Source organism: Canis lupus, chromosome 14, assembly GCF_048164855.1.
Source record: "Canis lupus baileyi chromosome 14, mCanLup2.hap1, whole genome shotgun sequence".
Classification (NCBI taxonomy): domain Eukaryota; kingdom Metazoa; phylum Chordata; class Mammalia; order Carnivora; family Canidae; genus Canis; species Canis lupus.
The window spans coordinates 2,923,817-2,948,654 of NC_132851.1; the positions used below are offsets into that span (position 1 = coordinate 2,923,817).

At 37.9% G+C, this 24,838-nt stretch overlaps 1 protein-coding gene and 1 long non-coding RNA gene across 23 annotated transcripts in view; one reads left to right on the forward strand and one right to left on the reverse strand.

Annotated features, from left to right (window-relative positions):
- Positions 1-3,773: 3,773 nt before the first annotated feature.
- On the reverse strand, positions 3,774-14,258 carry LOC140603602 (uncharacterized). Its single transcript, XR_012006522.1, has 3 exons — positions 13,989-14,258; positions 8,094-8,263; positions 3,774-4,066 (listed from the first exon to the last, which is right to left on the reverse strand). It is a non-coding gene; the product is annotated as an uncharacterized lncRNA (long non-coding RNA).
- The window catches only part of VPS13B (vacuolar protein sorting 13 homolog B), a 733,948-nt gene continuing 723,070 nt past the window's right edge, over positions 13,961-24,838 (forward strand). For 4 of the 22 annotated variants that reach the window (XM_072773968.1, XM_072773972.1, XM_072773971.1 and 1 more), the window contains exons 1-2: positions 13,975-14,276; positions 14,727-14,902. In XM_072773968.1, the coding sequence (XP_072630069.1) occupies positions 14,756-14,902 (147 nt within the window). In that variant the 5' untranslated portion in view covers positions 13,975-14,276; positions 14,727-14,755. The other 18 variants (XM_072773989.1, XM_072773987.1, XM_072773988.1 and 15 more) reach the window with 13 other exon arrangements.

The window sequence follows — 24,838 nt, forward strand, 5'->3', positions numbered from 1 at the left end:
TTGTCTTGAATTTGGTATTTTTGTCAGGGAAGTATCTAACACTATTTCTAAATATATACGTAGCTATCACAATATATAGCAATATATAGCATGAATGCCATATATATGTATATATGTGCAATTAAATATATAGCAAATATATACTATGTATGTGATATGTTATACCTTGTTACTTATTTTTTCTCAAGGTTATATTTTTCAGATTTATTAATGTTGATAAGTGTGTGACTTTGTTCTGTGTTTTTTCAGACTGTTGCAAACTATTTGCAGCTCACAGTATCCATTTCATAAGTCCTGAACTAAGTTGGAAAAGAAAAATAGAACAGAGAAAAGAGAATACATCACATGTACTCAGTTTCAGTATAGTTTTGTGAGAATTCTCATTGCATATATATGTGTACTGAGTCATTTGTAAACTATATTTCCAACTATAGGTAAAATATTTGAAAGTTCTAGCCCTAACTCATTCATTTTCACTACTATGTTTCTTTGTATCAGGATACCACAGTTTAGTTAATCATTTTTCCTGTTGATATTTCTTTTTTAAATTTTTTTCCTGTTGATATTTCAATTGTTTCCATTGTTTTATTACTACAAACCACGCTTCAAAATACTGTTAATAATGTCTCCTTGTGCACATGTGCAAGAGTTTCTCTATACTTACAAATGGAATTGCTAGAGTACATGCATCTTCAGTTCTGCTGGATTTGGCTAAATTCCTCTCCATTGTGGAGTTTTCACTAGCAGTATACTTATTCCAGTCATTCTGTATCATTGATATCAGACATTGAAAACATTAATCTGATGGGTATGACATAGCAGGTCATTGTTTTAAATTGTGGTTCTCTAAATATTAATGAAGTCGAGTATGTTTTCTTGTGATTATTAGATATTTGGGTTTCTTCTGTTATGGATTGCCCATTTTTCTCTTGGATTGTTTTTAACTCATTAATTTGTAGTTTGTTATAAAAACTGTGTTTTGATTTGTGTTAACAAATCTTTTGTTAATTAATATAAATTGCAGTATTCTTCATCCAGCCTATGGCTTGTATTTTACTTTAACATATAATTTGATAAACTTACTTTTGATATGTAAAACTGTTTTTTAAAGATTTTATTTATTTTTTCATGAGAGACACACAGAGAGAGGCAGAGACATAGGCAGAGAGAGAAGCAGGCTCCCCATGGGGACCCTGATGTGGGACTCGTTCCCAGGACCCTAGGATCACGCCCTGAGCCAAAGGCAGACGCTCAACTGCTGAGCCACCCAGGCATCCCTATTAAGCTTTTTAATTTTTTTTTAATTTTATTTACTTATGATAGTCATACAGAGAGAGAGAGAGAGGCAGAGACATAGGCAGAGGGAGAAGCAGGCTCCATGCACCGGGAGCCCGACGTGGGATTCGATCCTGGGTCTCCAGGATCGCGCCCTGGGCCAAAGGCAGGTGCCAAACCGCTGCGCCACCCGGGGATCCCTATTAAGCTTTTTAAAACAGTTTGTCCTCTTTATGTATATTTGTCTTATTTTTAAAAATCCTTCCTCTCTGAGGAATAATAATTTTTCTCCTATGTAATTTTTATAAATAAAAAAAATTCATTTTCACATTTCCTTTTTAAATTTTTCTGGAACTTTTAAAATTTTTTTTAAAAAGATTATTTATTTGAAGGAGAAAGAAAAAGAGAGAGAGAATGCAGGGGGCAGGAACAGAGGGAGAGGGAAACTTAAGCAGACTTTGCTGAATGCTGAGTGGAGGTGGGGCTCAATGTCATGAGGGCCTGAGCTGAAACCAAGAGTCCCTTGAGCTGAAACCAACAGTTGGATGCTTAACTGACTGTGCCACCCAGGTGCCCCTGGAATTTATTTTTGTGTTTGTCGTAAGCAAGGTAGATTCACCATGAAATGAGTGAAACTTAAGCTTCAGGGACTGTTACTTGCACAAGTCCTTTCTAAGGGCCTGGAAAGAAGCCCAAGTAATGTGTTCATTAGGGGTTGTATATTTTTACAAAATTTGCAGAAGTGAAATATTTTGCTATTTTTTTTCCTAAGTAGGGATCCCCAAATTATAAGTTTCAGACTCTATAAAACTTGGACTTTGTCCTCGGGCAGAGGTAGGAGTCTAATTTTAAATTTTTTCCCTATGGATAATAATTGCTCCAGTACCAATTATTGATATTTGCAAACACTTTGCCATTGATTTGTAATGCTACTTCTGTCATACATCAAGTTTCCATAAATGGGGAGCTTTATTTCTGGCCTCTTTTATTCAGTCCTGTTGGTATACTTGACCATCCTCCAGTTTACTTGGATCTAGTAGCAGTTAGTAGGACTGTTTCTGTCCTCAGATAGGGTTTTAAATTAGGCTAGTCCATTTGTGGTAGCATCCTTTTATTTCAATGAAAATTACGAACAGGAAGTCAGGCTTATGTCAGTGGAAACAGTACAGTGTTCTGAGATTGGGTAGACCTTGAACTCTGCCTAGTTCTCCTAGTTTCTGACCATTAGTATGATGGGAATCATACTACTTTTCTAATAGAAAGTAACATGAAAAAGTCATCTGTAGTTGATAACTCCTCCTTAAGCCTTGACTGATTTTCTCATAGAGTTCTAAATGATTTTTCCACATTCCACAGCACTTTGTACATATTTCACTTAGTCATATAGTAGGTTAGTCACTTACTTATCTTCGTAATTCCAATGAAAATGAGCTCCTTCCATGTAGGCACACCTTAGTGCCTAGCAGGGTGTAAGCCACATAGTAGGCATTCAAAAAATGTCTTTGAGTTCTGAGTACATTCAGAATGCCAGACTAATATGTTTAAACAATTTGAAGCAACCATTATTGTTGATTTCCTATCAGTTGGACTTTTTATGAACTATTCTGTGCCCAGCTTTCAAGTGAGATAACATCTTCATGACTTGGACAGATACTTGTTTACAGTTAACTCTGAGGCTACATTAAAAAATCTTTATGTGATATAACTGTTTAGGAAGCTAGTCAGTTGTATTTTGTGCAGCTACTTCATATGTAGTATTCTCTACCCAGAAAACTTCTTTTGTTGTTACTATTATTATAGAAATTAATTTTTTTTCCGTTTGTTTCTTTCCTTCTCAAAAGGGAAGAAATGGAGACTTAAAGTTTTAAGAGTTGGGTTGATTGGCTATGACGATACGTAGTTCACTTAAGCTTTCTGTGTCTGAGCTTCCTCATCTTGCCATAATTTCGTTCTAAAAATAATAAGATACAACATGTAAAGATTATTTAGTAAGTCAGTAATTGTCTAGATAAGTATATTTTAAAATTTAATCAAATAATTATTTAATGAGTAAATCAAATTACAATCTTAATGTTCCTGAAGTAACAAAGTTGAATAGATTAAGTTAATCTCAAGTCTATTATTTATTTACCTTTGTGTTACTTAACACTTACTGCTATAACAGATAAACCCCCAAATCTTAGTGATATAAATAGTAGTTTATTTCTCAATCGTGCAAAACTTTAATGGATGCTACTAATCAGCACTTTGTGTTTCTCTAGGCAATGATTCACAGACTTGCTATTTTTTTTGTCCTTGGCATCTCTGTGGACATTGGGAGTCCTCTGTTTCATTCTATTTGTCTAGCTTGGGATGGGGCAAAGAGTAAGGCTGTTGCATGGAAGGATTTTATGAGCCAGGCCTATACCTTCATCACTTCTATCCACAGTCAGATGATTAGAACTCAATTATTTCACAACACTTGACTGCAAGAGAGTCTGAATAATAATCTAGTCATGTGCACAGGAAACAAAGGAAAATAGATTTATTGAATAATTGTTAAAGTCAATTACTGCCACAGCCTATTAAATACCACAGAATATGCAAAGTGCTAGGATTACAAATCCTTGTACTTGAAGATCACATAATATGCTATACACAATAGAAAAATAATAAAACAGGGGTGCCTGGGTGGCTCAGTCAAGGGGTCATGGATGGAGCCCCACGCTGGGCTCCTTGCTCTGCAGGGAGTTTAGTTCTCCCTCTGCCCCTCCCCCCCGCTCATGCGTGGGCTCTCTCTCTCAAATAAAGCCTAAAAAAAAAAAAAAAAGAAAGAAAAAATAAATAATAAATACAATAAACATAAATAAGTAATAAAGCCTTTCTCTAACTTTTCAGTCTTTTAACCACCACCCAAGCATTTAAAAACTTTGCCTGATACTTTTGGTTTCTGGCACAACCAGAAATAGCTTAGAAGTTGCTGCTCCATCTTAACAAGTAAAAAGCTGAACAAACTGAAATATCACTAACTTTCCTTAGATCCATCAGGGAAGTAAGGCCACAGGGAAACCATGGCTCCCAAAACTGGAGAGATGGATGAATACAAAGAATCACAACTTATTGCAACAGAAATCTATGAGCGGAAACCTGCTAGGGAATCAGTGTCAGCAAGGAAAACCTAAATTGTTATTGACAAATTGCTGAAGGCTCAGTGTGGACAAGTCTGAGAGTTAAATACCTCAAGGGGACCCAGTCATAGGGAGGTCGCCACATTTTTGTGAGATTTATCTCAAGGAGCTCTTCCAGGTTCTGAGTGAAGATCAGAGAAAAATTCCCCTGTGCTTCTGGCAGAGGGAGAACAACAACAAAAAGCCATTTTGAAATATACCAGAGCATTTTTTCTTTTTAACAAGGCCTTCCATCAGGAGAAACTACTATAGTTTCCTTTATACCAGAGCCTAAACTGTTGGTGTTTTATCAGAGCCAACAGGTGATGGGAAATATATAACTCCAGCTTCCTTTAGCCTTTCCTGTAGGGGAACAGAATATCCAACTCCAGACCCCTCTAGAGTGGATCAAAAAACAACTATATGTTGTCTACAAGAAACCCATTTTAAATACAAAGACAGATACAGATTAAAAGTACATGGATAGAGAAAAATATGCCATGCTAACTAACACTGATCAAAAGAAAGCAGGAATAGCTTTATTAATTTCAGAGAAGACTTAAAAGCCAAGAAAGTAATCAGGGATGAAAAGGGGCATTACATAATGATAAAGGAATCAGTTCTCCAAGAAGATAACAAATCTTAATGTGTATACACCTAAAAACAGAGTATCAAACTATGTGAGGCAACACCTAATAGAACTGTAAAGAGAAACAGATGCACCTAAACATAGCCAACTGGTCTTTGAAAAAGGAGCCTAGGCAACACTACGGAGCAAAGATAATCTTTTCAACAAATCATGCTGAAGCAACTGGACATCCACATGCAAAAAAATAAATCTAAACATAGGTCTCATACCATTCACAAAAATTAAAACAAATTGCATTCAAACCTAAATGTAAAACATGAAATAATAAAACCCCTAGAAGATAATAGGAAGAAACCCAGGTGACCTTGGTTATGGCAAAGACACAGGCAGACTATGTGAAAACGGTGATTTGAAAAATGCCTGGGATGCAAGAAGAGAGATTATTCACTGTCTGAGAGTGCTTACCTGAGAGCTGCAAGCAAGGAAACCCCTCTCTTGGGAAAAGAAGCTGGCTGGTGCCATTTGCCTCCACCACCCCTCAGCATAACCAACTTCAGTAAACAGCACAGTGCCAACACTGCTGTTGGCCTAACCTGCTTATACCAAGTCTTGCCCACTTGCACTCTGCTGATATTGTTTTTCTCGGGCAAGGGTGCCTAAGGCCCAGCACAGTGGGCTCCTTCCTTAGAAGATCAGCAGAAACCCCTGCACATACCATGTCTCCTGACCAGAGTTCTGCAAGGCTTCAGTTCTAGTGGAAGTAGCATCAGGTCTCATTTAATAAGCAGACCAGAGAACACCTAGTTAAAACTTGCCACATTTGGGCCAAGGTCCAAAAACTGCTCACTGCAGGCAAGGAGAGCCTCTGCAGATGACTGGCCTGAGGGACAGAGCAGCCCACACACAGGAGCAGAGTATATGCAGCACACACCACAGACACTCCCTGAAGTGCCAGACCTTGGACACTATATAACCTCTTCTTCATAGAGCCATTACTCTCAGGAGCAGAAAACACAGCTGGCTTTTCAAACACATCGAAGAAGACAAGAGACTTAGACAGAATGCTAAGACAAAGGAATTCATCCCAAAGAAAGAATAAGAAAAGGTCATGGTCAGAGATCTAATTGAAACACATATAAGTAATATGCCTGATGGAGAATTTAATGCAACAAACAAAAGGATACTTACTGGGCTTTAGAAAAGCATGAAAGACATCAGAGATACCCTTACCATGGAGCTAAAAGAGTTAAAAAACAGGCAGAAATAAAAAAAATGCAATAACTGAGATTTGAAACGACTGAATGTAATGACCACAAGAATGGAAGAAGCAGAGGAACGAATATGTGATATAGAAAATAGAATCATGATGGGGATCCCTGGGTTGCTCAGTGGGTTTGGCTCCTGCCTTCGGCCCAAGGTGTGATTCTGGAGTTCCAGGATCGAGTCCCACATTGGGCTCCCTGCATGGAGCCTGCTTCTTCATCTACCTGTGTCTCTGCCTCTCTCTCTCTCTGTGTCTCTCATGAATAAATAAAATCTTAAAAAAAAAAAAAGAAAATAGAATCATGGAAAATAATGAAGCTGAACAAAAGAGAGAAAGAATTATGGATCATGAGAATAGACTCTGATTCCATCAAATGTAAAAACGTTCATATTATAGGAGTCCCAGAAGAGAGAGAAAAAGGGGCAGACGGTTTATTTGAGGAAATTATAGCTGAAAACTTGCCTAATTTGGAGAAGGAAACAGACATCCAAATCCAGGAGGCACAGAGAATTCACATGAAAATCAACAAAAGCAGACCAACACCAAGACATGTTGTAGTTAAATCTGCAAAATATAGTGATAAAGAAAAAATCCTAAAAGCAGCAAGACCAAACAATTTACAAGACAAAACAATTTCCCTAATTTACAAGGTAAGACCCATAAAACTAACTCAGATCTCTCCACAGAAATATATCAGGCCAGAAGAAAGTGGTATGATATATTCAATATATTGAGTGGGAAAAATCTACAGTCAAGAATATGCTATTCAGGGATCCCTGGGTGGCGCAGCGGTTTAGCGCCTGCCTTTGGCCCAGGGCGCGATCCTGGAGACCCGGGATCGAATCCCACGTCAGGCTCCCGGTGTATGGAGCCTGCTTCTCCCTCTGCCTATGTCTCTGCCTCTCTCGCTCTCTCTGTGTGTGACTATCATAAATAAATAAAAATAAAAAAAAAAAAAAAAAAAAAAAAGAATATGCTATTCAGGGGCAGCCCCGGTGGCGCAGCAGTTTAGCGCCTCCTGCAGCCCAGGGTGTGATCCTGAAGACCCGGGATTGAGTCCCACATTGGGCTCCCTGCATGGTGCCTGCTTCTCCCTCTGCCTGTGTCTCTGCCTCTCTCTCTCTAGCTGTGTCTCTATGAATAAATAAATAAAAATATTTAAAAAAGAATATGCTATTCAGGAAGGCTATCATTCAGAATAGAAGCAGAGATAAAGAGTTTCCCAGGAAAACAAAAACTAGAGTTTGTGACCACTAAACCAGCCCTACAAAAAAATATTAAAGAGGACTCTTTGAGTGGAAAAGACCAAAAGTAACAAAAACTAGAAAGGAACAGAAAAAAAAAACAACAACTCCAGAAACAATGTCAAAACCAGTAATAAAATGGCACTAAATACATATCTATCAATAATTACTCTGAATGTAAATGGACTAAATGCTCTTATCAAAAGACATAGGGTATCAGAATGGATAAAAAAATGAAGACACATCTATATGCTGTCTACAGAGACTCATTTTAAACCTAAAGACACCTGCAGATTGAAAGTGAGGGGATAGAGAAACATTTATCATGCAGATGAAAGTCAAAAGAAAGGTGGAGGAGCCATATGTACATTTGACAAACTAGATTTTAAACCAAAGATTAGATAAAGAAAGGTACCACATCATAATAAAGGGGCCTATCCAGCAAAAAGATCTAATGATTATAAATATTGCCCCCAACATGGGAGCAGCCAAATATATAAAATAATTAATAACAAACATAAAGAAACTTACCATAATAATACAATAATAGTAGGGGACTTTAAGACTCCACTTACATCAATGGACAGATTATTCGGGATCCCTGGGTGGCGCAGCGGTTTGGCGCCTGCCTTTGGCCCGGGGCACGATCCTGGAGACCCGGGATTGAATCCCACGTCGGGCTCCCGGTGCATGGAGCCTGCTTCTCCCTCTGCCTGTGTCTCTGCCTCTCTCTCTCTCTCTGTGACTATCATAAATAAATAAAAATTAAAAAAAAATGGACAGATTATTCAAACATAAAATCAACAAGGAAACAGTGCCTTTGAATGACACATTGGACCAAATGGACTTAACAGATATATTCAGGACATTTCATCCTAAAGCAGCAGAAAACACATTCTTTTCAAGTGCACATGGGACATTCTCCAGAATAGATCACAAATTAGGTCACAAATCAGGCCTCAACAGGTACTAAAAGACTGAGATCATACCCTGCATATTTTCTGACCACAATGCTATAAAACTTGAAGTTAACCTCAAGAAAATATTTGGAAAGACCACAAATATATGGAGGTTAAACAGCACGCTACTAAACAACAAATGGGTCAACCAGGAAATCATAGAAGTTAAAAAATACAAACGGAAAAGAAAACACGATGATCCAAAACCTTTAGGCTGCAGCAAAAATGGTCATAAGAGGGAAATAATACCGATACTGGCCTACCTCAAGAAGCAAGAAAAATCTCAAATAAATAACCTAAACTTATACCTAAAGGAGCTAGGAAAAGAACAAATGAAGCCTAAAGCCAGCAGCAGAAGAAATAAATGATATAGAAACTAAAAAATACCCCAGAAGAATAGATCAATGAGACCAGGAGCTGGTGCTTTGAAAAAATTAATAAAACTAATAAACTCTTACCTAGACTTATTAAAAAGAAAAGAGAAAGGACCCAAATAAATAAAACTACAAGTGAGAGAGGAGAATAACAACACCACAGAAATAGAAGTAATTATAAGAGAATATTATGAAAAAAAAAGAGAATATTATGAAAAAGTATATGCCAACAAATTGGACAACCTGGAAGAAATGAATAAATTCCTAGAAACATATAAAATATCAAAACTGAAACAGGAAGAAATAGAACATTTGAACAGACTGATAACCTGTGTTATGTTACAGTAACATTACACAGCATAGACATTGAATCAGTAACCAAAAATCTCTCAACAAACAAAAGTCCAGGGCCAGATGGCTTCTCAAGGGGATTCTACTAAACATTAAAGAAGAGTTAATACTTATTCTTCTCAAACCATTCCAAAAAATAGAAATGGAAGGAAAACTTTCAAATTCATTCTGAGTCCAGCATTACCATGATTCTACAACCAAAGACTCTACCAAAAAAGAGAACTATGGGCCAATCTCCTTGATGAACATGGATACAAAATTTCTCAGCAAAAGAGTAGCAAATCAAATCCAATAGTAGGCAAGGAGAGCCTCTGCAGATGACTGGCCGGAGAGTCATTAAAATAATCATTCACTACAATTAAGTGGTCTTTATTCCTGGGCTGCAAGGGTTGTTCAATAGTCACAAATCAATCAACATGATACACCACATTAATAAAAGTAAAGGATAAGAACTGTATGATCCTTTCAATAGATGCAGAAAAGCATTTGACAGAGTACAATATCCATTCATGATAAAACCCTCAACAAAGTAGGGAAGAGAGGGAACAAACCTCAGTGAATAAAGGCCATATATGAAAAACCCACAGCAAGTATCATCCTCAATGGGGAAAAACCAAGTGCTTTTCCTATAAGGTCAGGACAAGACAGGGTCACCCACTCTACTGCTGTTGTTTAACATAGTGCTAGAACTCCTAGTCTCAGCAATCAGACAATAGTAAGAAATAAAAGGCATCCAAATTGGCAAAGAAGTCAAACTCTTATTTTTTTTTTAATTTTTAAAAATATTTTATTTATTTATTCATGAGAGACACACACACACACACACACAGAGAGAGAGGCAGAGGGAGAAGCAGGCTCCATGCAGGGAGCCCGACATGGCACTCGATCCCAGGTCTCCAGGATCACACCCCAGGCTGCAGGCAGCACTAAACCGCTGTGCCACCAGGGCTGCCCTCAAACTCTGATTATTTGCATATGACATTATATAGAAAACCCGAAAAACTCCACCAAAAAATTGCTAGCACTGATACATGAATTCAGTAAAGTTACAGGATACAAAATCAATGTATAGAAATTGTTGCAATTCAATACAACAATAATGAATTGGCAGAAAGAGAAATAAAGGAATCAATCCCACTTACAATCACACCAAAATCCATAAGATACTGAGGAATAAACCCATTTACCCAAACAAAGAGGTAAATGATCTGTACACTGAAGACTACAGAACACTTATGAAAGAAATTGAAGAGAACACAGAGAAATGGAGACACTCCATGCTAGTGGATTGGAAGGACAAATATTGTTAAATGTCTATACTACCCAAGGCAACCCACATTTAATGCATTCCTTATCAAAATGCCACCAGCATTTTTCACAGACCTAGAACAAACAATCCTAAAATTTGTATGGAAACACAGAAGACCCCAAATAGCTAAAGCAATCTTGAAAAAGAAAAGCAAAGCTAGAGGCATCACAATTCTGGATTTCAAGCTGTATTACAAGGCTGTGATCATTAAGACAGTATGGTACTGGCACAAAAACAGTATATATTTTTATATACAGTATATATTTTTATAAATATATTTTATATATAAAATGGAATATTACTCAGCCATAAAAAGAATGAAATCTTGCCATTTGCGATGACATGGATGAAGATAGTATTATGTTAAAGGAAATAAGTCAGTCAGAGAGACAAATACCAGGATTTTACTCATATGTGGAATTTAAGAAAACAAATGAACATGGGGGTAAAAAGAGAGGCAAATCAAGAAACAGATTTTTAAATTTTTTAAAAGATTTATTTATGAGAGACATACAGAGAGAGGCAGAGATGCAGGCAGAGGGAGAAGCAGGCTCCATGCAGGGAGCCCAATGTAGAACTTGATCGAGACTCCAGGATCAGGCCCTGGGCCGAAGGCGGTGCTAAACCGCTGAGCCACCTGGGCTGCCCAAGAAACAGATTCTTAAATATACAGAACAGAGTTATTGGAGGGGATGTAGGGAAGGATGGGTTAAATAGATGATGAGTATTAAGGAGTGCACCAGTTGTGATCAGCACTGGGTGCTGTAAGTGATAAATCATTAAATTCTATACCTGAAACTAACATTACACTGTGCTAACTGGAATTTAAATAAAAATTCATAGAAAAACAATTTTTTTTGATTGCTTACAGAACAGAGTGCAATAGAACAAAGGCTGAAAACCACTACTTTTGATTCTTAAAACCAAACAAATCAATGACTAAGTAATTTTCCCAAGGCAGGAATTGGCAATTTTTGTTGTTGTTGTTGGCCCCAAGAGAAAAATGGCATACTAGAACAAAAATCATGATTATTTTATTTATATGGCATAGTAAAACAAATCTAAGTTAATACTAGTGAGCTGCTCTTATATATTATTATTTTCTTTAGTTTATTTATGATAGTCACACAGGGAGAGAGAGAGAGAGAGAGACACACACAAAGACAGAGGGAGAAGCAGGCTCCATACACCTGGAGCCTGACATGGGATTTGATCCTGGGTCTCTAGGATCGCACCCTAGGCCAAAGGCAGAGCGCTAAACCACTGCGCCACCCAGGGATCCCTGCTCTTATATATTAAATTGACACCTTTCAGAATGGCTAAAATCAACATCACAAGAAACAACAGACATTGTTGACAATGTGGGAGTAGGCCCTTTTTCTCTAGAAGAATATAACAAGACTTGTAGTTCTAGAATAGTAGAGCTTTCATACAATTAGTGGAATCATTTTTTATATTAAGGTTTCTGAGTCATGGCTTCAATCTGCTTTCCAAGTGAAATAGGTAACTAAGTGATTTCTTAATTTACTTGGCTAATTCAGAGGGCTTTTTTTTTTTTTTTAAGATTTTATTTATTTATTCATGAGAGACAGAGAGAGAGAGAGAGAGAGAGGCAGAGACACAGGCAGATGAAGAAGCAGGCTCCATGCGGGAGCCCCACGCCGGGCTTGATCCAGAGACTCCAGGATCACACCTCTGGCCCGTGGCTCACACCACTGAGCTACCCAGGGATCCCCTAATTCAGTGGGTTTTAATAAGACCTACATACTTGAGTTCTTGAAGGCTCTTTTGTGAGGCGAAAGTTGCTCTGAATTAACAATTAGCTGCTTTTTTTCTTTTGAAACTTTTCATAAACATAATAAATGTAAATACCTTGGCATCCTCATTTATGTCTCTTTTCTATTGCATTTTCTAACACTCTTCCAAGAAATCATAACCTGAATTCCAATTAAGAGCTTTAGAAATTTAGGAATACTTATTAACCATTTTCAATTAAATGCAACAAGATGGGTGGGTTATTTTATTTATTAAGTAATTCCCACACTCAACGTGGGGCTGAAACTCACAACCCTGAGATTAAGAGTGGCATGAGTGGGCTGAGCCAGACTGGCGCTCCCGTTTTGAAATTAAAAAGACTTTTTTTTTTTTTTGTTGGGAGGGCATTTTAATCATTTTGTAACGAAAGTCTACTTTTAAAATTCAATGTAGTTGTTCTCTTCACATGTTACTGTTTAAAAAATCAGGGAGCATGTCTTATGCTAAACATTTCAGCCTAATAAAATGCCTCTTAAAACTCGAATTCATTCCTTATCAGCTATTTCTTTTCATTTTATCTCTGGGAGTCTTATATCCTTCCTTCTGATATTCCCAGCGCTTTTTTGAAGTCTCACCTTAGACTGCAGTCTAACAGTTCTTCGCAATATTCTCTGGTCATTCTGATGGGGGAACACAGGGCTGAGGTCAAGGCACAGGCCTGGGACAAGCCCTTGAAACAGGCAGAGGGACCTTCCTCTATGGACTCAACTGCCTTGATGTTGATACTTTGCTAAAGGCTTTTGCCTTTTGGCAATCCTAGTCTGACCCTTGGGAGCCTGTGAGTCTACTTTAACATATAAAAATTCCTTTAGAAATTTCCCTTTCTCTCTAAACCCCCAAGATACGTGTTGGCGACCATCCCCCAGGCACATGGCCCACCGATACACATCCGGAGGGTCTCACGACTCCGGTTTTACTGGTCGGTAACAGGTGACCTTTCCCCAGCACCACAGCCAGCCCCCTCGAGGTCCTGGACACCTTGCTTCCAAAATGCCCGAGAGCCTACGCTACCGCCAGCCCCCTCGCGACTCCCGGGTGGGCAACGAGCCGCCCTTCCCGCCCTGCACCGGCCCGGGGCGGCGGCTCCTCCCGCCCACAGGTCCTGTCCCCGGCCTTCAATAAAACCACCATTTTGAACGGAAGACGTCTCCAGACCTCACGAATATATTCCATATTCTTTATGAATTCCTTCACCCCCGTCATCAGCGAACTTAGGGATACTTAACCACTCCTTTTGCCAATAAACGCGAGAGCTTGTCTGCACGTTTGGTGCAAAGGCATTCCCCCTAAATTACACATTCTAATTCCTTCCATTTCTCCACTATCGCACCTTTCCTCCATCCAACGAACCTCGGATCTAAATTTGAATCTGCATTCCCACCCCCCACCCCTTCCCAGCTCCTACCCGCGGCCTTATTGCCGTTGCCCTGCCCACTGAACCCAAGTTCCTCTCCCCGGGCCTTCCATTTCCCAAGATAAACAAAAGCCACTTGTTTTTCAGGGCTTTAAACGCCAGCACCCGCTTTCTGCCCCCTCCGTCGGACTCGAGGCCCCTCCGCGCTCCCCCCCGGACAGGAGCCCCACCACCCACAGCCGCCTTTCAGCCCCCGCCCGAGCGCCACTTCCGGATCGCCGGTGTCTCCACTTTCCCAGTCCGCCCACCTCCCCCGCGCATTTCCGAGGGCTTTGTCTTTAAACACTGGCGGGGTCGGATCGGGGACGCAGGCTCGCCCAGCACAGGAGGGAGGTCTCCTAGAAGACGCCCCGAGAGGCTGCTCCAGCCCGGGGACTCCCGCGTCGCGGCGAAGTCGGTGGGCAGCGGTGGAGGGACAGTTTGTTTGGAGCACGGAAGCGGGTACACCGGAAGTGGCGCCGTCCGGAGGCTGCGCCGCGGCCGCTGGCGGGTGCCGGCTACCGGGAGGTGGAGAGGACGCCACGGTCCTCTATGGCGTAAGTGTCAGCCGAGGGTGCGGTGCGCCAGGGGCGGGAGCCGGCCTGGTTCTAGCCCTGGCCCTACGGTGGAAGGTCCGGCTGGGTTCCGGGAGGGAGGGCCTCCTGGGGGAAACTGGACCGGTGAAGCGCTGCGGCGGCCAGAGGGGATCCCGCTCCCTTCTTTCTCCCATTCCGGGGGGTCTGCTCTCTTCAGTTCGTCAGCTTATGCCTCCCGCTCTTCACCAGGCGAGTTGAGGGCAGTTGTACTAGTCAGCAGTTGCAGCTGGAGTAGACACAGCCCCCTTGTGCTTTCGGCTTCTGGGAGCGGGGGAGCGGCCTTTTCGGTGGGGACTGTTGCTTTTAGGCCTCTCCAACCCCTCCTGAGAAAAGCTTTTTTTTTTTTTTTTTCCCCACCTTCGCTGCCCTACCGACTCAGTTACTTCTCATGTTTGTCTTTACCCCCTTCAGCTTCTGACTTTGACTCTGCACCTTAAAAGATGCTGGAATCCTATGTGACTCCAATTTTAATGAGCTATGTGAATCGCTACATCAAGAATTTAAAGCCGTCAGATCTACAGCTTTCACTATGGGGTGGAGACGTGGTCCTCAGCAAGCTCGAGTTAAAATTGGACGTGCTGGAACAGGTAAGCTGTGGCGCTGTCATTAACTGGAAACGTTTTCAGCTAGTATAGTAATAATCCGTTGTTTCCTGTACTTAGGCTATATGCTTTAAAAACTTGAATTTTCTCTTGAAATATTTTGGTCTACTCTGAAACTACACACCCTCCTTTACAGAAGTTTTCTTCATGCTTCGTTACTAGTGATGGTTTGTTAGAATTGGATTCCCGAAAGGTGCCTCAACAGATAGGAAATCAGTTTTATTGTTCTTGTCAGAATTGTTCAGTCTGCTGACTCAATTAGGAAGCATTACCGAGCTGCTAATTTACATTGCTAAGATTTCTGCATGAAGCTAGAAAATAGTATATTCCCATCCTTCTTTTTGGGAAATGGAAGGGCCTGAAAGCAAGAAATTTCTATTTCTTCATAGGAAAGATGACTTTACCCATGGCATCCTCAGAGAATCGAGCAGACACAGATTGAGAATGCCAGCAAAATGGAAAACTTTTTTCATCTTCACTTTTTAGGTTTTTTTTTTTTTTTTTTTTTTTTTAACTTGAGAAATGGTCTGATGTAGCTGAACTGTAATTTTAAAGTTTATATTTTTATTAATCCACTGGGTACGTTTATTACTAACATGTGCCAGGCAACTCTGTTAGGCCTTGAGGTTACAAAAATTATCTGTGGAAACTCAGAAGGGCCAGACCAGCTGCTTTTTAGAGACACAGGCAGAGGGAGGAGAAGCAAGGAGCCCGATGCGGGACTCGGTCCCAGGAATCAAGTTCTGAGCCAAAGGCAGATAGATGCTCAACCTCTGAGCCACCCAGGCATCTCAGAGAATCCAGGGTTAATTATCTTAATATTTTTATTTTATTTTATTTTATTTTATTTTATTTATTTTATTTTATTTATTTTATATTTTTTTAAGATTTTATTTATTCACGAGAGACACAGAGACATACGCAGAGAGAGAAGCAGGCTCCACACATGGAGCCTGATGTGGTACTCAATCCTAGGACTCCAGGATCTCGCCCTAGGTGGAAGGCAAGGCACTAAGCCACTGAGCCATCCAGGGATCCCCCAGTATTTTCATTTTTAAAAAATGACCACAAGCCCTAAGTATACAGCTCCGTTTTTATGCATGTGTACAGGTGTGTAACCACTGTGAAGATGAAATAGAATATTTCCTGCCTTTGAATGGCTCCCCTTTGCAAATCAGTATCCCCAACCCCTAAAACAGGTGACCATTATTCTGACTTTTGTCAACATAAAGTTTTACCTGTTCTTGAACCTTAATAAATTGGAATCACTAGTCTGGCTGTTTAATTTAATGGCTAAGATTAACCCATGTTGCAGCAGGAGCTGTATTTCTTTATATTGTCTTGTGGTATTCCATTGGCCAAAGATTCACAATTTATTTTCCCACTGATGTACATTTGGGTGGTTTCTGCTTTGGGCTCTTATGAAGAAGGTTCTTGTAAACATTCTTGTATGTGTATTTTGGTGGACATAGATGTAAATTTTCCTTAGATGTATACTTAGGAGGTATGTATTTGTTTAGCTTTGATGGATACTGCCATAGTTTTCCAAAGTGGTTGTATCCATTTACATTCTTATCAATGGTGTTTGAGAGGTCCAGTTACTTCAGAAATTTGCTATTACTTGGCATGTTTGTTATTTTAATTTTAGCCGTTCTGCTGGGCGTGTAATGGTGTCTCATTAAATTTGCTTTTTCTTAATGACTGATGTTGAACATATTTTCACGTGCTGCTTACTGGCTATTTGAATACCCTCTTTTGAAAGTCTCTAATTCTTTTGCCTTTTTAATAAAATTGGGTATTTTTTAAATTGGTGTGTAGGGGTTCTTTACATATTTTGGAAATGAGTCCTTTGTCAGATATATATATATATATATATATATATATATATTTTTTTTTTTTTTTTTTTTTTTTTTTTTTTTTTTTTTTGTCAGATATATTTTGCAATATCTTCTCCCAGTCTGTGGCTTGGCTTTTTACTTTCTTAAAATTATCTTTTGATGAATAGAAGTTCATAATTTCAGTAAGATCCAAGTTGTCAGTCTTTTCCATTATTTTGTTTAAGAAATACTCACTTATTCCAGGAACATGAAGATGCTCTTGTTTTGTTTTGATTTTAATCACCCTGTGCTCATCATGACAACTGCTCTCAATGTATGTCACTTATTTAACCCATCCCCCCACCCCCTCCTCTGGTAACCATTGGTTTATACTGTATGGTTTAGAGTCTGTTAATTAGTTTACTTTCCTCTTTTTTTTTTCCACCTTTTACTCATTTTTAAAAATTCCACATATCAGTGAAATCCTACAATATTTGTTCTTCTCTGACTTATTTCACTTAGCATTATACACTTTAGTTCCATCCATGTTGCTGCAAATGGCAAGATTTCATTGTTTTTTGAATGGTCATGGCAACCTTCTTGAAAATCACCTGGGAGGGATGTGAGGGTTTATTTCTAGGGTCTCAGTACAGTTTCCTTGGTGGTTTGTAGGTCTGTTGTTGTCAGTTTCACTTTGTTTTGATTACCAGAACTTTGTAGTAAGTTTTGAAATCAAGAAGTATGTAATCTCCAACTTTGTTCTTTTATTAATTTTTTAAATGTTAGGAAAAATGAATGCTGGAGTCATGTGGGTCAGGAGTTTTCTTAGTTGGAAATTTTTAAATTCTTGAATTAATAAAAAAAAAAGATTTTATTATTTACTTTAGTGGGGGAGGAGGAATGGGGCGTGGGGGAGGGAGAGGACCAAGTGGACTCCACCTTGAGCCTGGAGCCAACTTGGGGCTCCATCTCAGGACCCTGAGATCATGACCAGAGGTGAAACTGAGTCAGTACTTAACTGACTGGGCCACCCAGGCACCCCTCTGGTTTAATTTCTTTAGTAGATAAAGGACTGTTTAGATTTTTATATCTTTCTGTTAGTTTTGGTTAGTTATATTTTTCCTTTTTTCTTTTTTAGTATTTTTTTTTTTTTTTTTTGGTCATGTTTATCAATGAATTTCTCCATTTTTGTCAAAACTAGGGATCAGCAAACAATGGCTTGGGCCTGCTTTTGTAAGTAAAATTTTATTGGAGCACAGCTATTTTAATTTGTTTACATATTGTCTAACAGCTTTTGCAAACTAAAAAGGTAAGAGTTGAGTAGCTGGGACAGAGAGTGCATGGCTTGCAAAAGCCTTAAATATATACTATCTGGGCCTTACTGCAAAAGTTTTCCTTCCCCTGCTCTGAATTGTCATACGTAAAGCAATAAGTTTTTTTTTTGGTCCAGTTTATTTTATTTATTTTTTAAAAATATTTTATTTATTCATGAGAGAGAGAGAGAGGCAGAGTCACAGGCAGAGGGAGAAGCAGGCTTCCTGCAAGGAGCCCCATGTGGGATTGGGCCTGGGATGAGGACCTGAGTCAAAGGAAGATGCTGAACCATTGAGCCATCCAGGTGCCCCCCTTTTATTGATATCTAATTTAATTTCACTATGGTCAGCATAGTCTCTGTATCATTTTAATCCATTACAGTTATGAATCAGTATATGGTCTATTTTTGTAAACATTCTGTGTGCACTTGATAAAAAGTGTATTTTGCAGTTGTTGCTGTATTCTATAAATTAATTTACTTCAAATTGACTAATAGAGTTTCTAAGATCTTGTAAATCCATGTGGATTTTTGTATCTGCTTGTTCTGTCAATGATTAAGGTATATTAATATCTACAGTTATTATTCTACTTTTTAATTTTGTCAACTTTCACTTTACATATTTAGAAATTGCTATTAGGTGTACACAAATTTAAGTGTTATCTTATTGTTCAGAATGCTTAAAAATTGTCCTGAAATGTCTTTCACTCTAGTAATTCTTCTTGCTTTAAAGTCTTCTTAATAATGCTATTTTAAAAATTGCTTCAGTTGCTTACCCTAAAGGTTACAAAATGCATATTTAACTTATTAGAGTCTAACTTAGTACTTTTACCATTTCCTGAACAGTCTTAACAGTTTGACTGTATATGCCCTCCCACTTCCCTGCATTTTGTTAGTATTGTGGTCATTTTTGCCTGTTCAGTTTGGTTAGCTGGATTTGGCTTGTTTTTCTACCTTTTCAGGTAGAAGTTTAGGTTATTGATTTGGGATATTTCTTCTATTATAGGCATTTAAACAGCTACAAATGTCTTTAGCTGCATCCCATAAATTTTGTTACGTTGTATTTTCATTTTCATTCAGTTCAAATGCTTTCTGGTTTTCCTTGATGAATGTGTATTTTTGTATTGGCTGGATGGAGTGGTTTATACATTTCAGGTTTAATTTCTTGATAGTGTTGTTCGAGTCTCCCATATGGTTGATTTTTCTATCTATACGTTATTTTGAATATTTATTTATTTTTTAAAAATATTTTATTTATTCATGAGAGACAGAGAGAGAGAGAGAGAGAGAGGGAGAGAGGGAGAGAGGGGCAGAGACGCAGGCAGAGGGAGAAGCAGGCTCCACACAGGGAGCCTGACATGGGACTCCATCCCGGGTCTCCAGATCAGGCCCTGGGCTGAAGGCGTCGCTAAACCTCTAAGCCACCTTGGCTGCCCGGTTATTGTGAATATTAAAGTCTGTGACTGTTTAGCTATTTTTTTTTTTTTTTTTTTACTTTTGTTAGTTTTTGCTTTATGTATTTTGGGGTTTTGTTGCTATGCTCATGTATGTTTTTATATTTTCTTGAATTAACCTTTCTATCATTATAAAGTGTCTCATGTTATCTTTAACATTTGTTTTCTTTAAAGTCTATTTTGTTAATAGTGTAAGTACTCCAGCTGTTCTGTGGTTGCTGTTTGCATTATACATATATATTTTTCTCAGTACACTGTTTTTTAATTGTCTTCAACCTCTGTGTTGTTTTTCTTCATGCGTAGTATCATCTTTTTGAAAGTTTTACTGGCGTGTTATTTAGCTTTAACTCCTCTTTTCAAATTTCATCTCGTTCATTTTTATTTCATCCCAAGACTGCGATAAATTATTCACTTTGGAAAACAGTCATATGAAAAACAGAAATAGGGCACCTTGGTGGCTCAGTTGGTTAAATGTCTGACTTGATTTTGGCTCAGGTGATGATCTCAGGATCCTGAGATTGAGCCCTGTGTTGGGCTCCACACGGGGTGTGGAGCCTGCTTAAGATTTTCTCTCTCCCTCACTCCCTCCCCCTGCTTCCCTCTCAAAAATAAACAAACAAAACAGGAGGACAGAAACACTGGTAGAAATAGTATCATAGAAATGAAAGTTTACTATATGCTTAAAAGAGAATCTATACTGTTTCTCTAAATAGCAAGAAAATGTATTTCAGGTATTCCAGGCAAGAAACTGGGTCACATGATTTCCTTGGAGTCTCATTTACTGCTTTTTAATTGATGTATACTTGACATAAGAGTGCAAAATCAGGTGTACTACATAATTTGATATTTTATATATTGCAAAAGGATCAGTTATCAAAATAAATTTAATATTTATTTTGTTAATATCTGTCACCCTGCATAATTAATGAATTTATTTTTGTAATAAGAGCTTAGAGGATTTATTCTCTTAGCAATGTTCAGATATATAGTTTAGTATCATTAAAGTCCTCCTGTACATTACATCCCCCTGAATTATTTTACAGCTGGAAGTTTGTACCTTTTGACTCCTTTCACTCATTTTGCCCACCCCATACCCCTGGCAACCATCAATCTGTTCTTTGTATCTGTAGAAAAAAATTATTTTTTCATATGTTTTTTAAGGTTTATTTTCAGCCTATTTGCTTTTGAATTTAAAGTTTGTCTTTGAAGAGAACATATATTTGGATCTTTTAAAATCCAGCCTTGGGGTGCTAGGTGGCTCAGTCAGTTAAGCGTTCTACTTTGATTTTTGGCACAGGTCATGATCTCAGTGTTGTGCAATTGAGTCCTACATCAGGCTTGTGCTAGGTGTGGAGCCAGCTTAAGATTTTCTATCTTTTCCATTACCCCCACTCTTAAAAAAAAAAAAAAAAAAAAAAAGTCCAGTCTTACAATCTTTGCCTTTTGATTGGAGTATTTAATCTGTCCACATATAATGTTTTTAATTGTATGGTTGGATTTACATCTACCATTTTCTATTTTCAATGTTTTTTGTGTCTTTTTTCCCTCATAATGCTTTACTACTTTTTTTATATTAAGTAGATATTTTTAATGTTTCATTTTCTTTAATTTTCACATTTTTGTTCTTAGTGGTTGCTCAAAGGATTACAATATGCATCCAATTTCTATTTCAGATTAATGCTAAATTTGTTACATTAAAATACAGAAACTTTCTCTGTTGTAGCTCCATTATTTCGTTTAAATGTCTACTACTTTGTGCTAGTGTTACATCTTTATAAGTCCAATGGTAGTACAATTTGATTATTCTATTTTAGATAATGGCCTTTTAAATCAGAAAAAAATGATAAAATTACATTTATTGATGCTTTTTGTGTGAATTTGAGTTACTGTCTGGTGTTCCTTTCAATTAGATAGATGTACTTTTAGGATTAACTGAATTATCTGAGTCTTTGGGTATTCCTTTATTTTGCCTTCATTTTTTTTTTTAAAATATTTTATTTATTTATTTATGATAGAGAAAGAGAGAGAGAGACAGAGACACAGGCAGAGGGAGAAGCAGGCTCCATGCCGGGAGCCCGACGCGGGACTCGATCCCGGGACTCCAGGATCGCGCCCTGGGCCAAAGGCAGGCGCCAAACCGCTGAGCCACCCAGGAATCCCCTTGCCTTCATTTTTAAAGGATATCTGCTGGATATAGAATTTTTGGTTGACAGTTATTATTTTTAAATGTCGTCTCATTACATTCTTGCCATTATTGTTTGTAATGAGAAGTTAGCCGTTTTGTTTCTGATTTTAAGATTTTCTTTTTGTCTCCGGCTTTCTACATTTTTATGGAGATGTGTTAGGGGGTGGATTTACTGATTCTTTTGCCAGTTGATACTGAGCTCTTCTAGTGGATTTTTCACTTAATTTACTGTGCTTCTCAATTGCATAGTCTCCATTTAGTTCTTCTTGGTAATTTGTTTCATTGATATTTTCTGTTTGATGAATTGTCCTATTTTCCCTGAATTATGTAAATATGGTTTCCTTTATTATTTGAACATAGTTATAAAAGGTATTTTGAAGTCTTTGTGAACTAAGTTGTACAGTTGAGCACCCTTAGAGATAGTTTTCATTTACTTTGTCTACTTTCCATGTTTCATATATTTTTTGGTTGAACACTGGACATTTTAAATTTTTTTTTTTTTTTTTTAATTTTTATTTATTTGTGACAGTCACAGAGAGAGAGAGAGAATGAGGCAGAGACACAGGCAGAGGGAGAAGCAGGCTCCATGCACCGGGAGCCTGACGTGGGATTCGATCCCGGGTCTCCAGGATCGCGCCCTGGGCCAAAGGCAGGCGCCAAACCGCTGCGCCACCCAGGGATCCCAACACTGGACATTTTAGATAGTAAGTTGAAGCAACTCTGAACTCTGATTTCCTCTATCCAGGGGATGGTTGTTGTTGTTGTTGGTTTATTTCTTTAGTGACTTGCCTGAACCACATTTGTGGTATTTCCCCTATAGTGTGTGGCCTCTAATGTTGGTGCTTTTCCTCCTTGCCCATTTCCCCAATTCTTTGTGTGTTTGGTTCTGGCTTTCTAGGGATTACCCTGGGTCAGTATAATTTAGTCATCAGCCAGTGGTTGGCTAGAAGCTATTTAAACCATTGAACTAATAAGGCTCCACTCTTTGGCATGTGAGATATATATATATATATCATAATGTTTTCAATTCAGAGAGTTTGTAAATCGGATTTTTTTTTTTTAATCTTTCTTTCCTTTCTTAACTTACTGAGTCTTACAAGGCCTCTTGGTTAATCATGAATGAATAGCTTGTTAGTTCCCTCTCCTCTAAGTAAGCACAGCCTGGCAAATGCATATAGCTATCCAGACTATCAGGGATATGTGAAATCGTAGCAAGGTCATCTTTGGCTGTTTTATTCTCTTGATCTTTCTGCTAATTTTCTGGCCGATCTGCTGTTTTGTAGCTTGTACCAACAAATACTGTTTCCTGAGGTTATACTTCTGATTTTTTTCTATCATTTTTGACAACTTTGTCTAGTTTTGTTGCTTTTTGGAAAGAGGACTTGCCAAATTCCTAATTGAGAATTCTTGAAGTCCTGTCCTGTATTCATTTTTATTTTGTAGTAAAAAATGTATAAAACTTACCATCTTAACCATCTTGAAGTATACACTAATTATAACTGTATGCACATTGTTATTGAATAGATCTGTAGACCTTTTTCATCTTTCAAAAATTATAATTGTATACTCATTTAACAACTTCCTTTTTCCTTCTTTCCCCCAGCCCCTGGCAACCATCATTTTATTTTGAAAGAATTTGACTACCTTTGGAATCTTGTATAAGTAGAATCCTACAGTGTTTGTCTTTTTGTGACTGGTTTATTTCACTTAGCAGAATGTCTTCAACATGTTTATTCATTTTATAGCATAAGACAATTTCCTCTTTTTAAAAGACTGGATATATTTGATTGTATATAGCATATCTTCTTTATCCATTTATTTTTCAGTGGACATTTAGGCTGCTTCCATCTATTGACTATTGTGAATAATGTTGCAGTGAACATGGTTATGCAAATCTTTTTTGAGATCCTGTTTTCAGTTTTTTGGTGTATACTCAGAACTGATTTATCATGGTGATTCTATTAATTTTTTGAGGAGCATCTATAATGCTTTCTTTAGAGGCTGCATCATTTTACATTTTTACTAACAGAAATATTTGTCCACATATTTACCAGCAATTGTTACTTTTTGTTTTTTGATAGTGGCCATTCTTATTTTTGTTTTTTGGTAGTGGCCATTCTAACAGGTATGAGATGGTAGGTTATTGTGGTTTTGATGTGCATTTCCCTGCTTAGTGACATTGAACATCTTTTCATAAACTTGCTGGCGATTTGTATGTATTCTTTTGAGAAATGTCTCTTCAGTCATTCATCCATTATTAAATTGGATTACTTTCTGTTATTTTAGATATTAATTCCTTATCAGATAATGGTTTGCAAATATTTTTTCCCATTACATAGCTTGCCTTTTCACTCTCTTGAATGTTTTCTTTGCTGCTTGAAGGTTTTTAGTTTTGTCTGTTTGCTTTTACTTGTTAAATTTAAAGTATGCCTGTTGTCTGTAAGATTATTTTGTTATAGCCTACCTAGAATTAGGTTTCTAAAAACTATTTAACACCCTTCTTAAATTCTTTGTCACTAACATTCTTTGTGCAGTCATAGATATTCTGATTTTAGGAATGCATTTTTTTTTACAATGTATTTCTGAATAGTTATAAGTGAATAAAATTTTGAAGTTGTACAGTATATGAAGTAAAAGGAATGAAAATTGTCTTATAATTACATTAGGATGATCTATTATATCAACATTTGTGTTTTATCTTTAGCAAGGCATAATGTATTCTCATATATCACAATTCTGAGGAAATGGAAGCCATCTTGCTTATAGTTAGATGATTAATAAGTGTTGACCTTTTTTTTTTTAAAGATTTTATTTATTTATTTATTTATTTATTCATTCATTCATTCATTCATTCATTCAGAGAGAGAGAGAGAGAGAGAGACAGGCAGGAAGCCCGACGCGGGACTCGATTGGGGTCTCCAGGATCACACCCTGGGCTGCAGGCGGTGCTAAACCGCTGTGCCAAACCGCTGTGCCAAACCGCTGTGCCACCGGGGCTGCCCGATAAGTGTTGACCTTAAAGCAGATTTCAGTATGGGTGATATAGTTCAAAATTCTATGTTTAAATATAGAATTCTGCCTCATGTGTTAGTGTTTAGGTAGTAGAAAGTTGATTAACAACATTTTAATAATACCTAGGTCTTGAGTTTGATT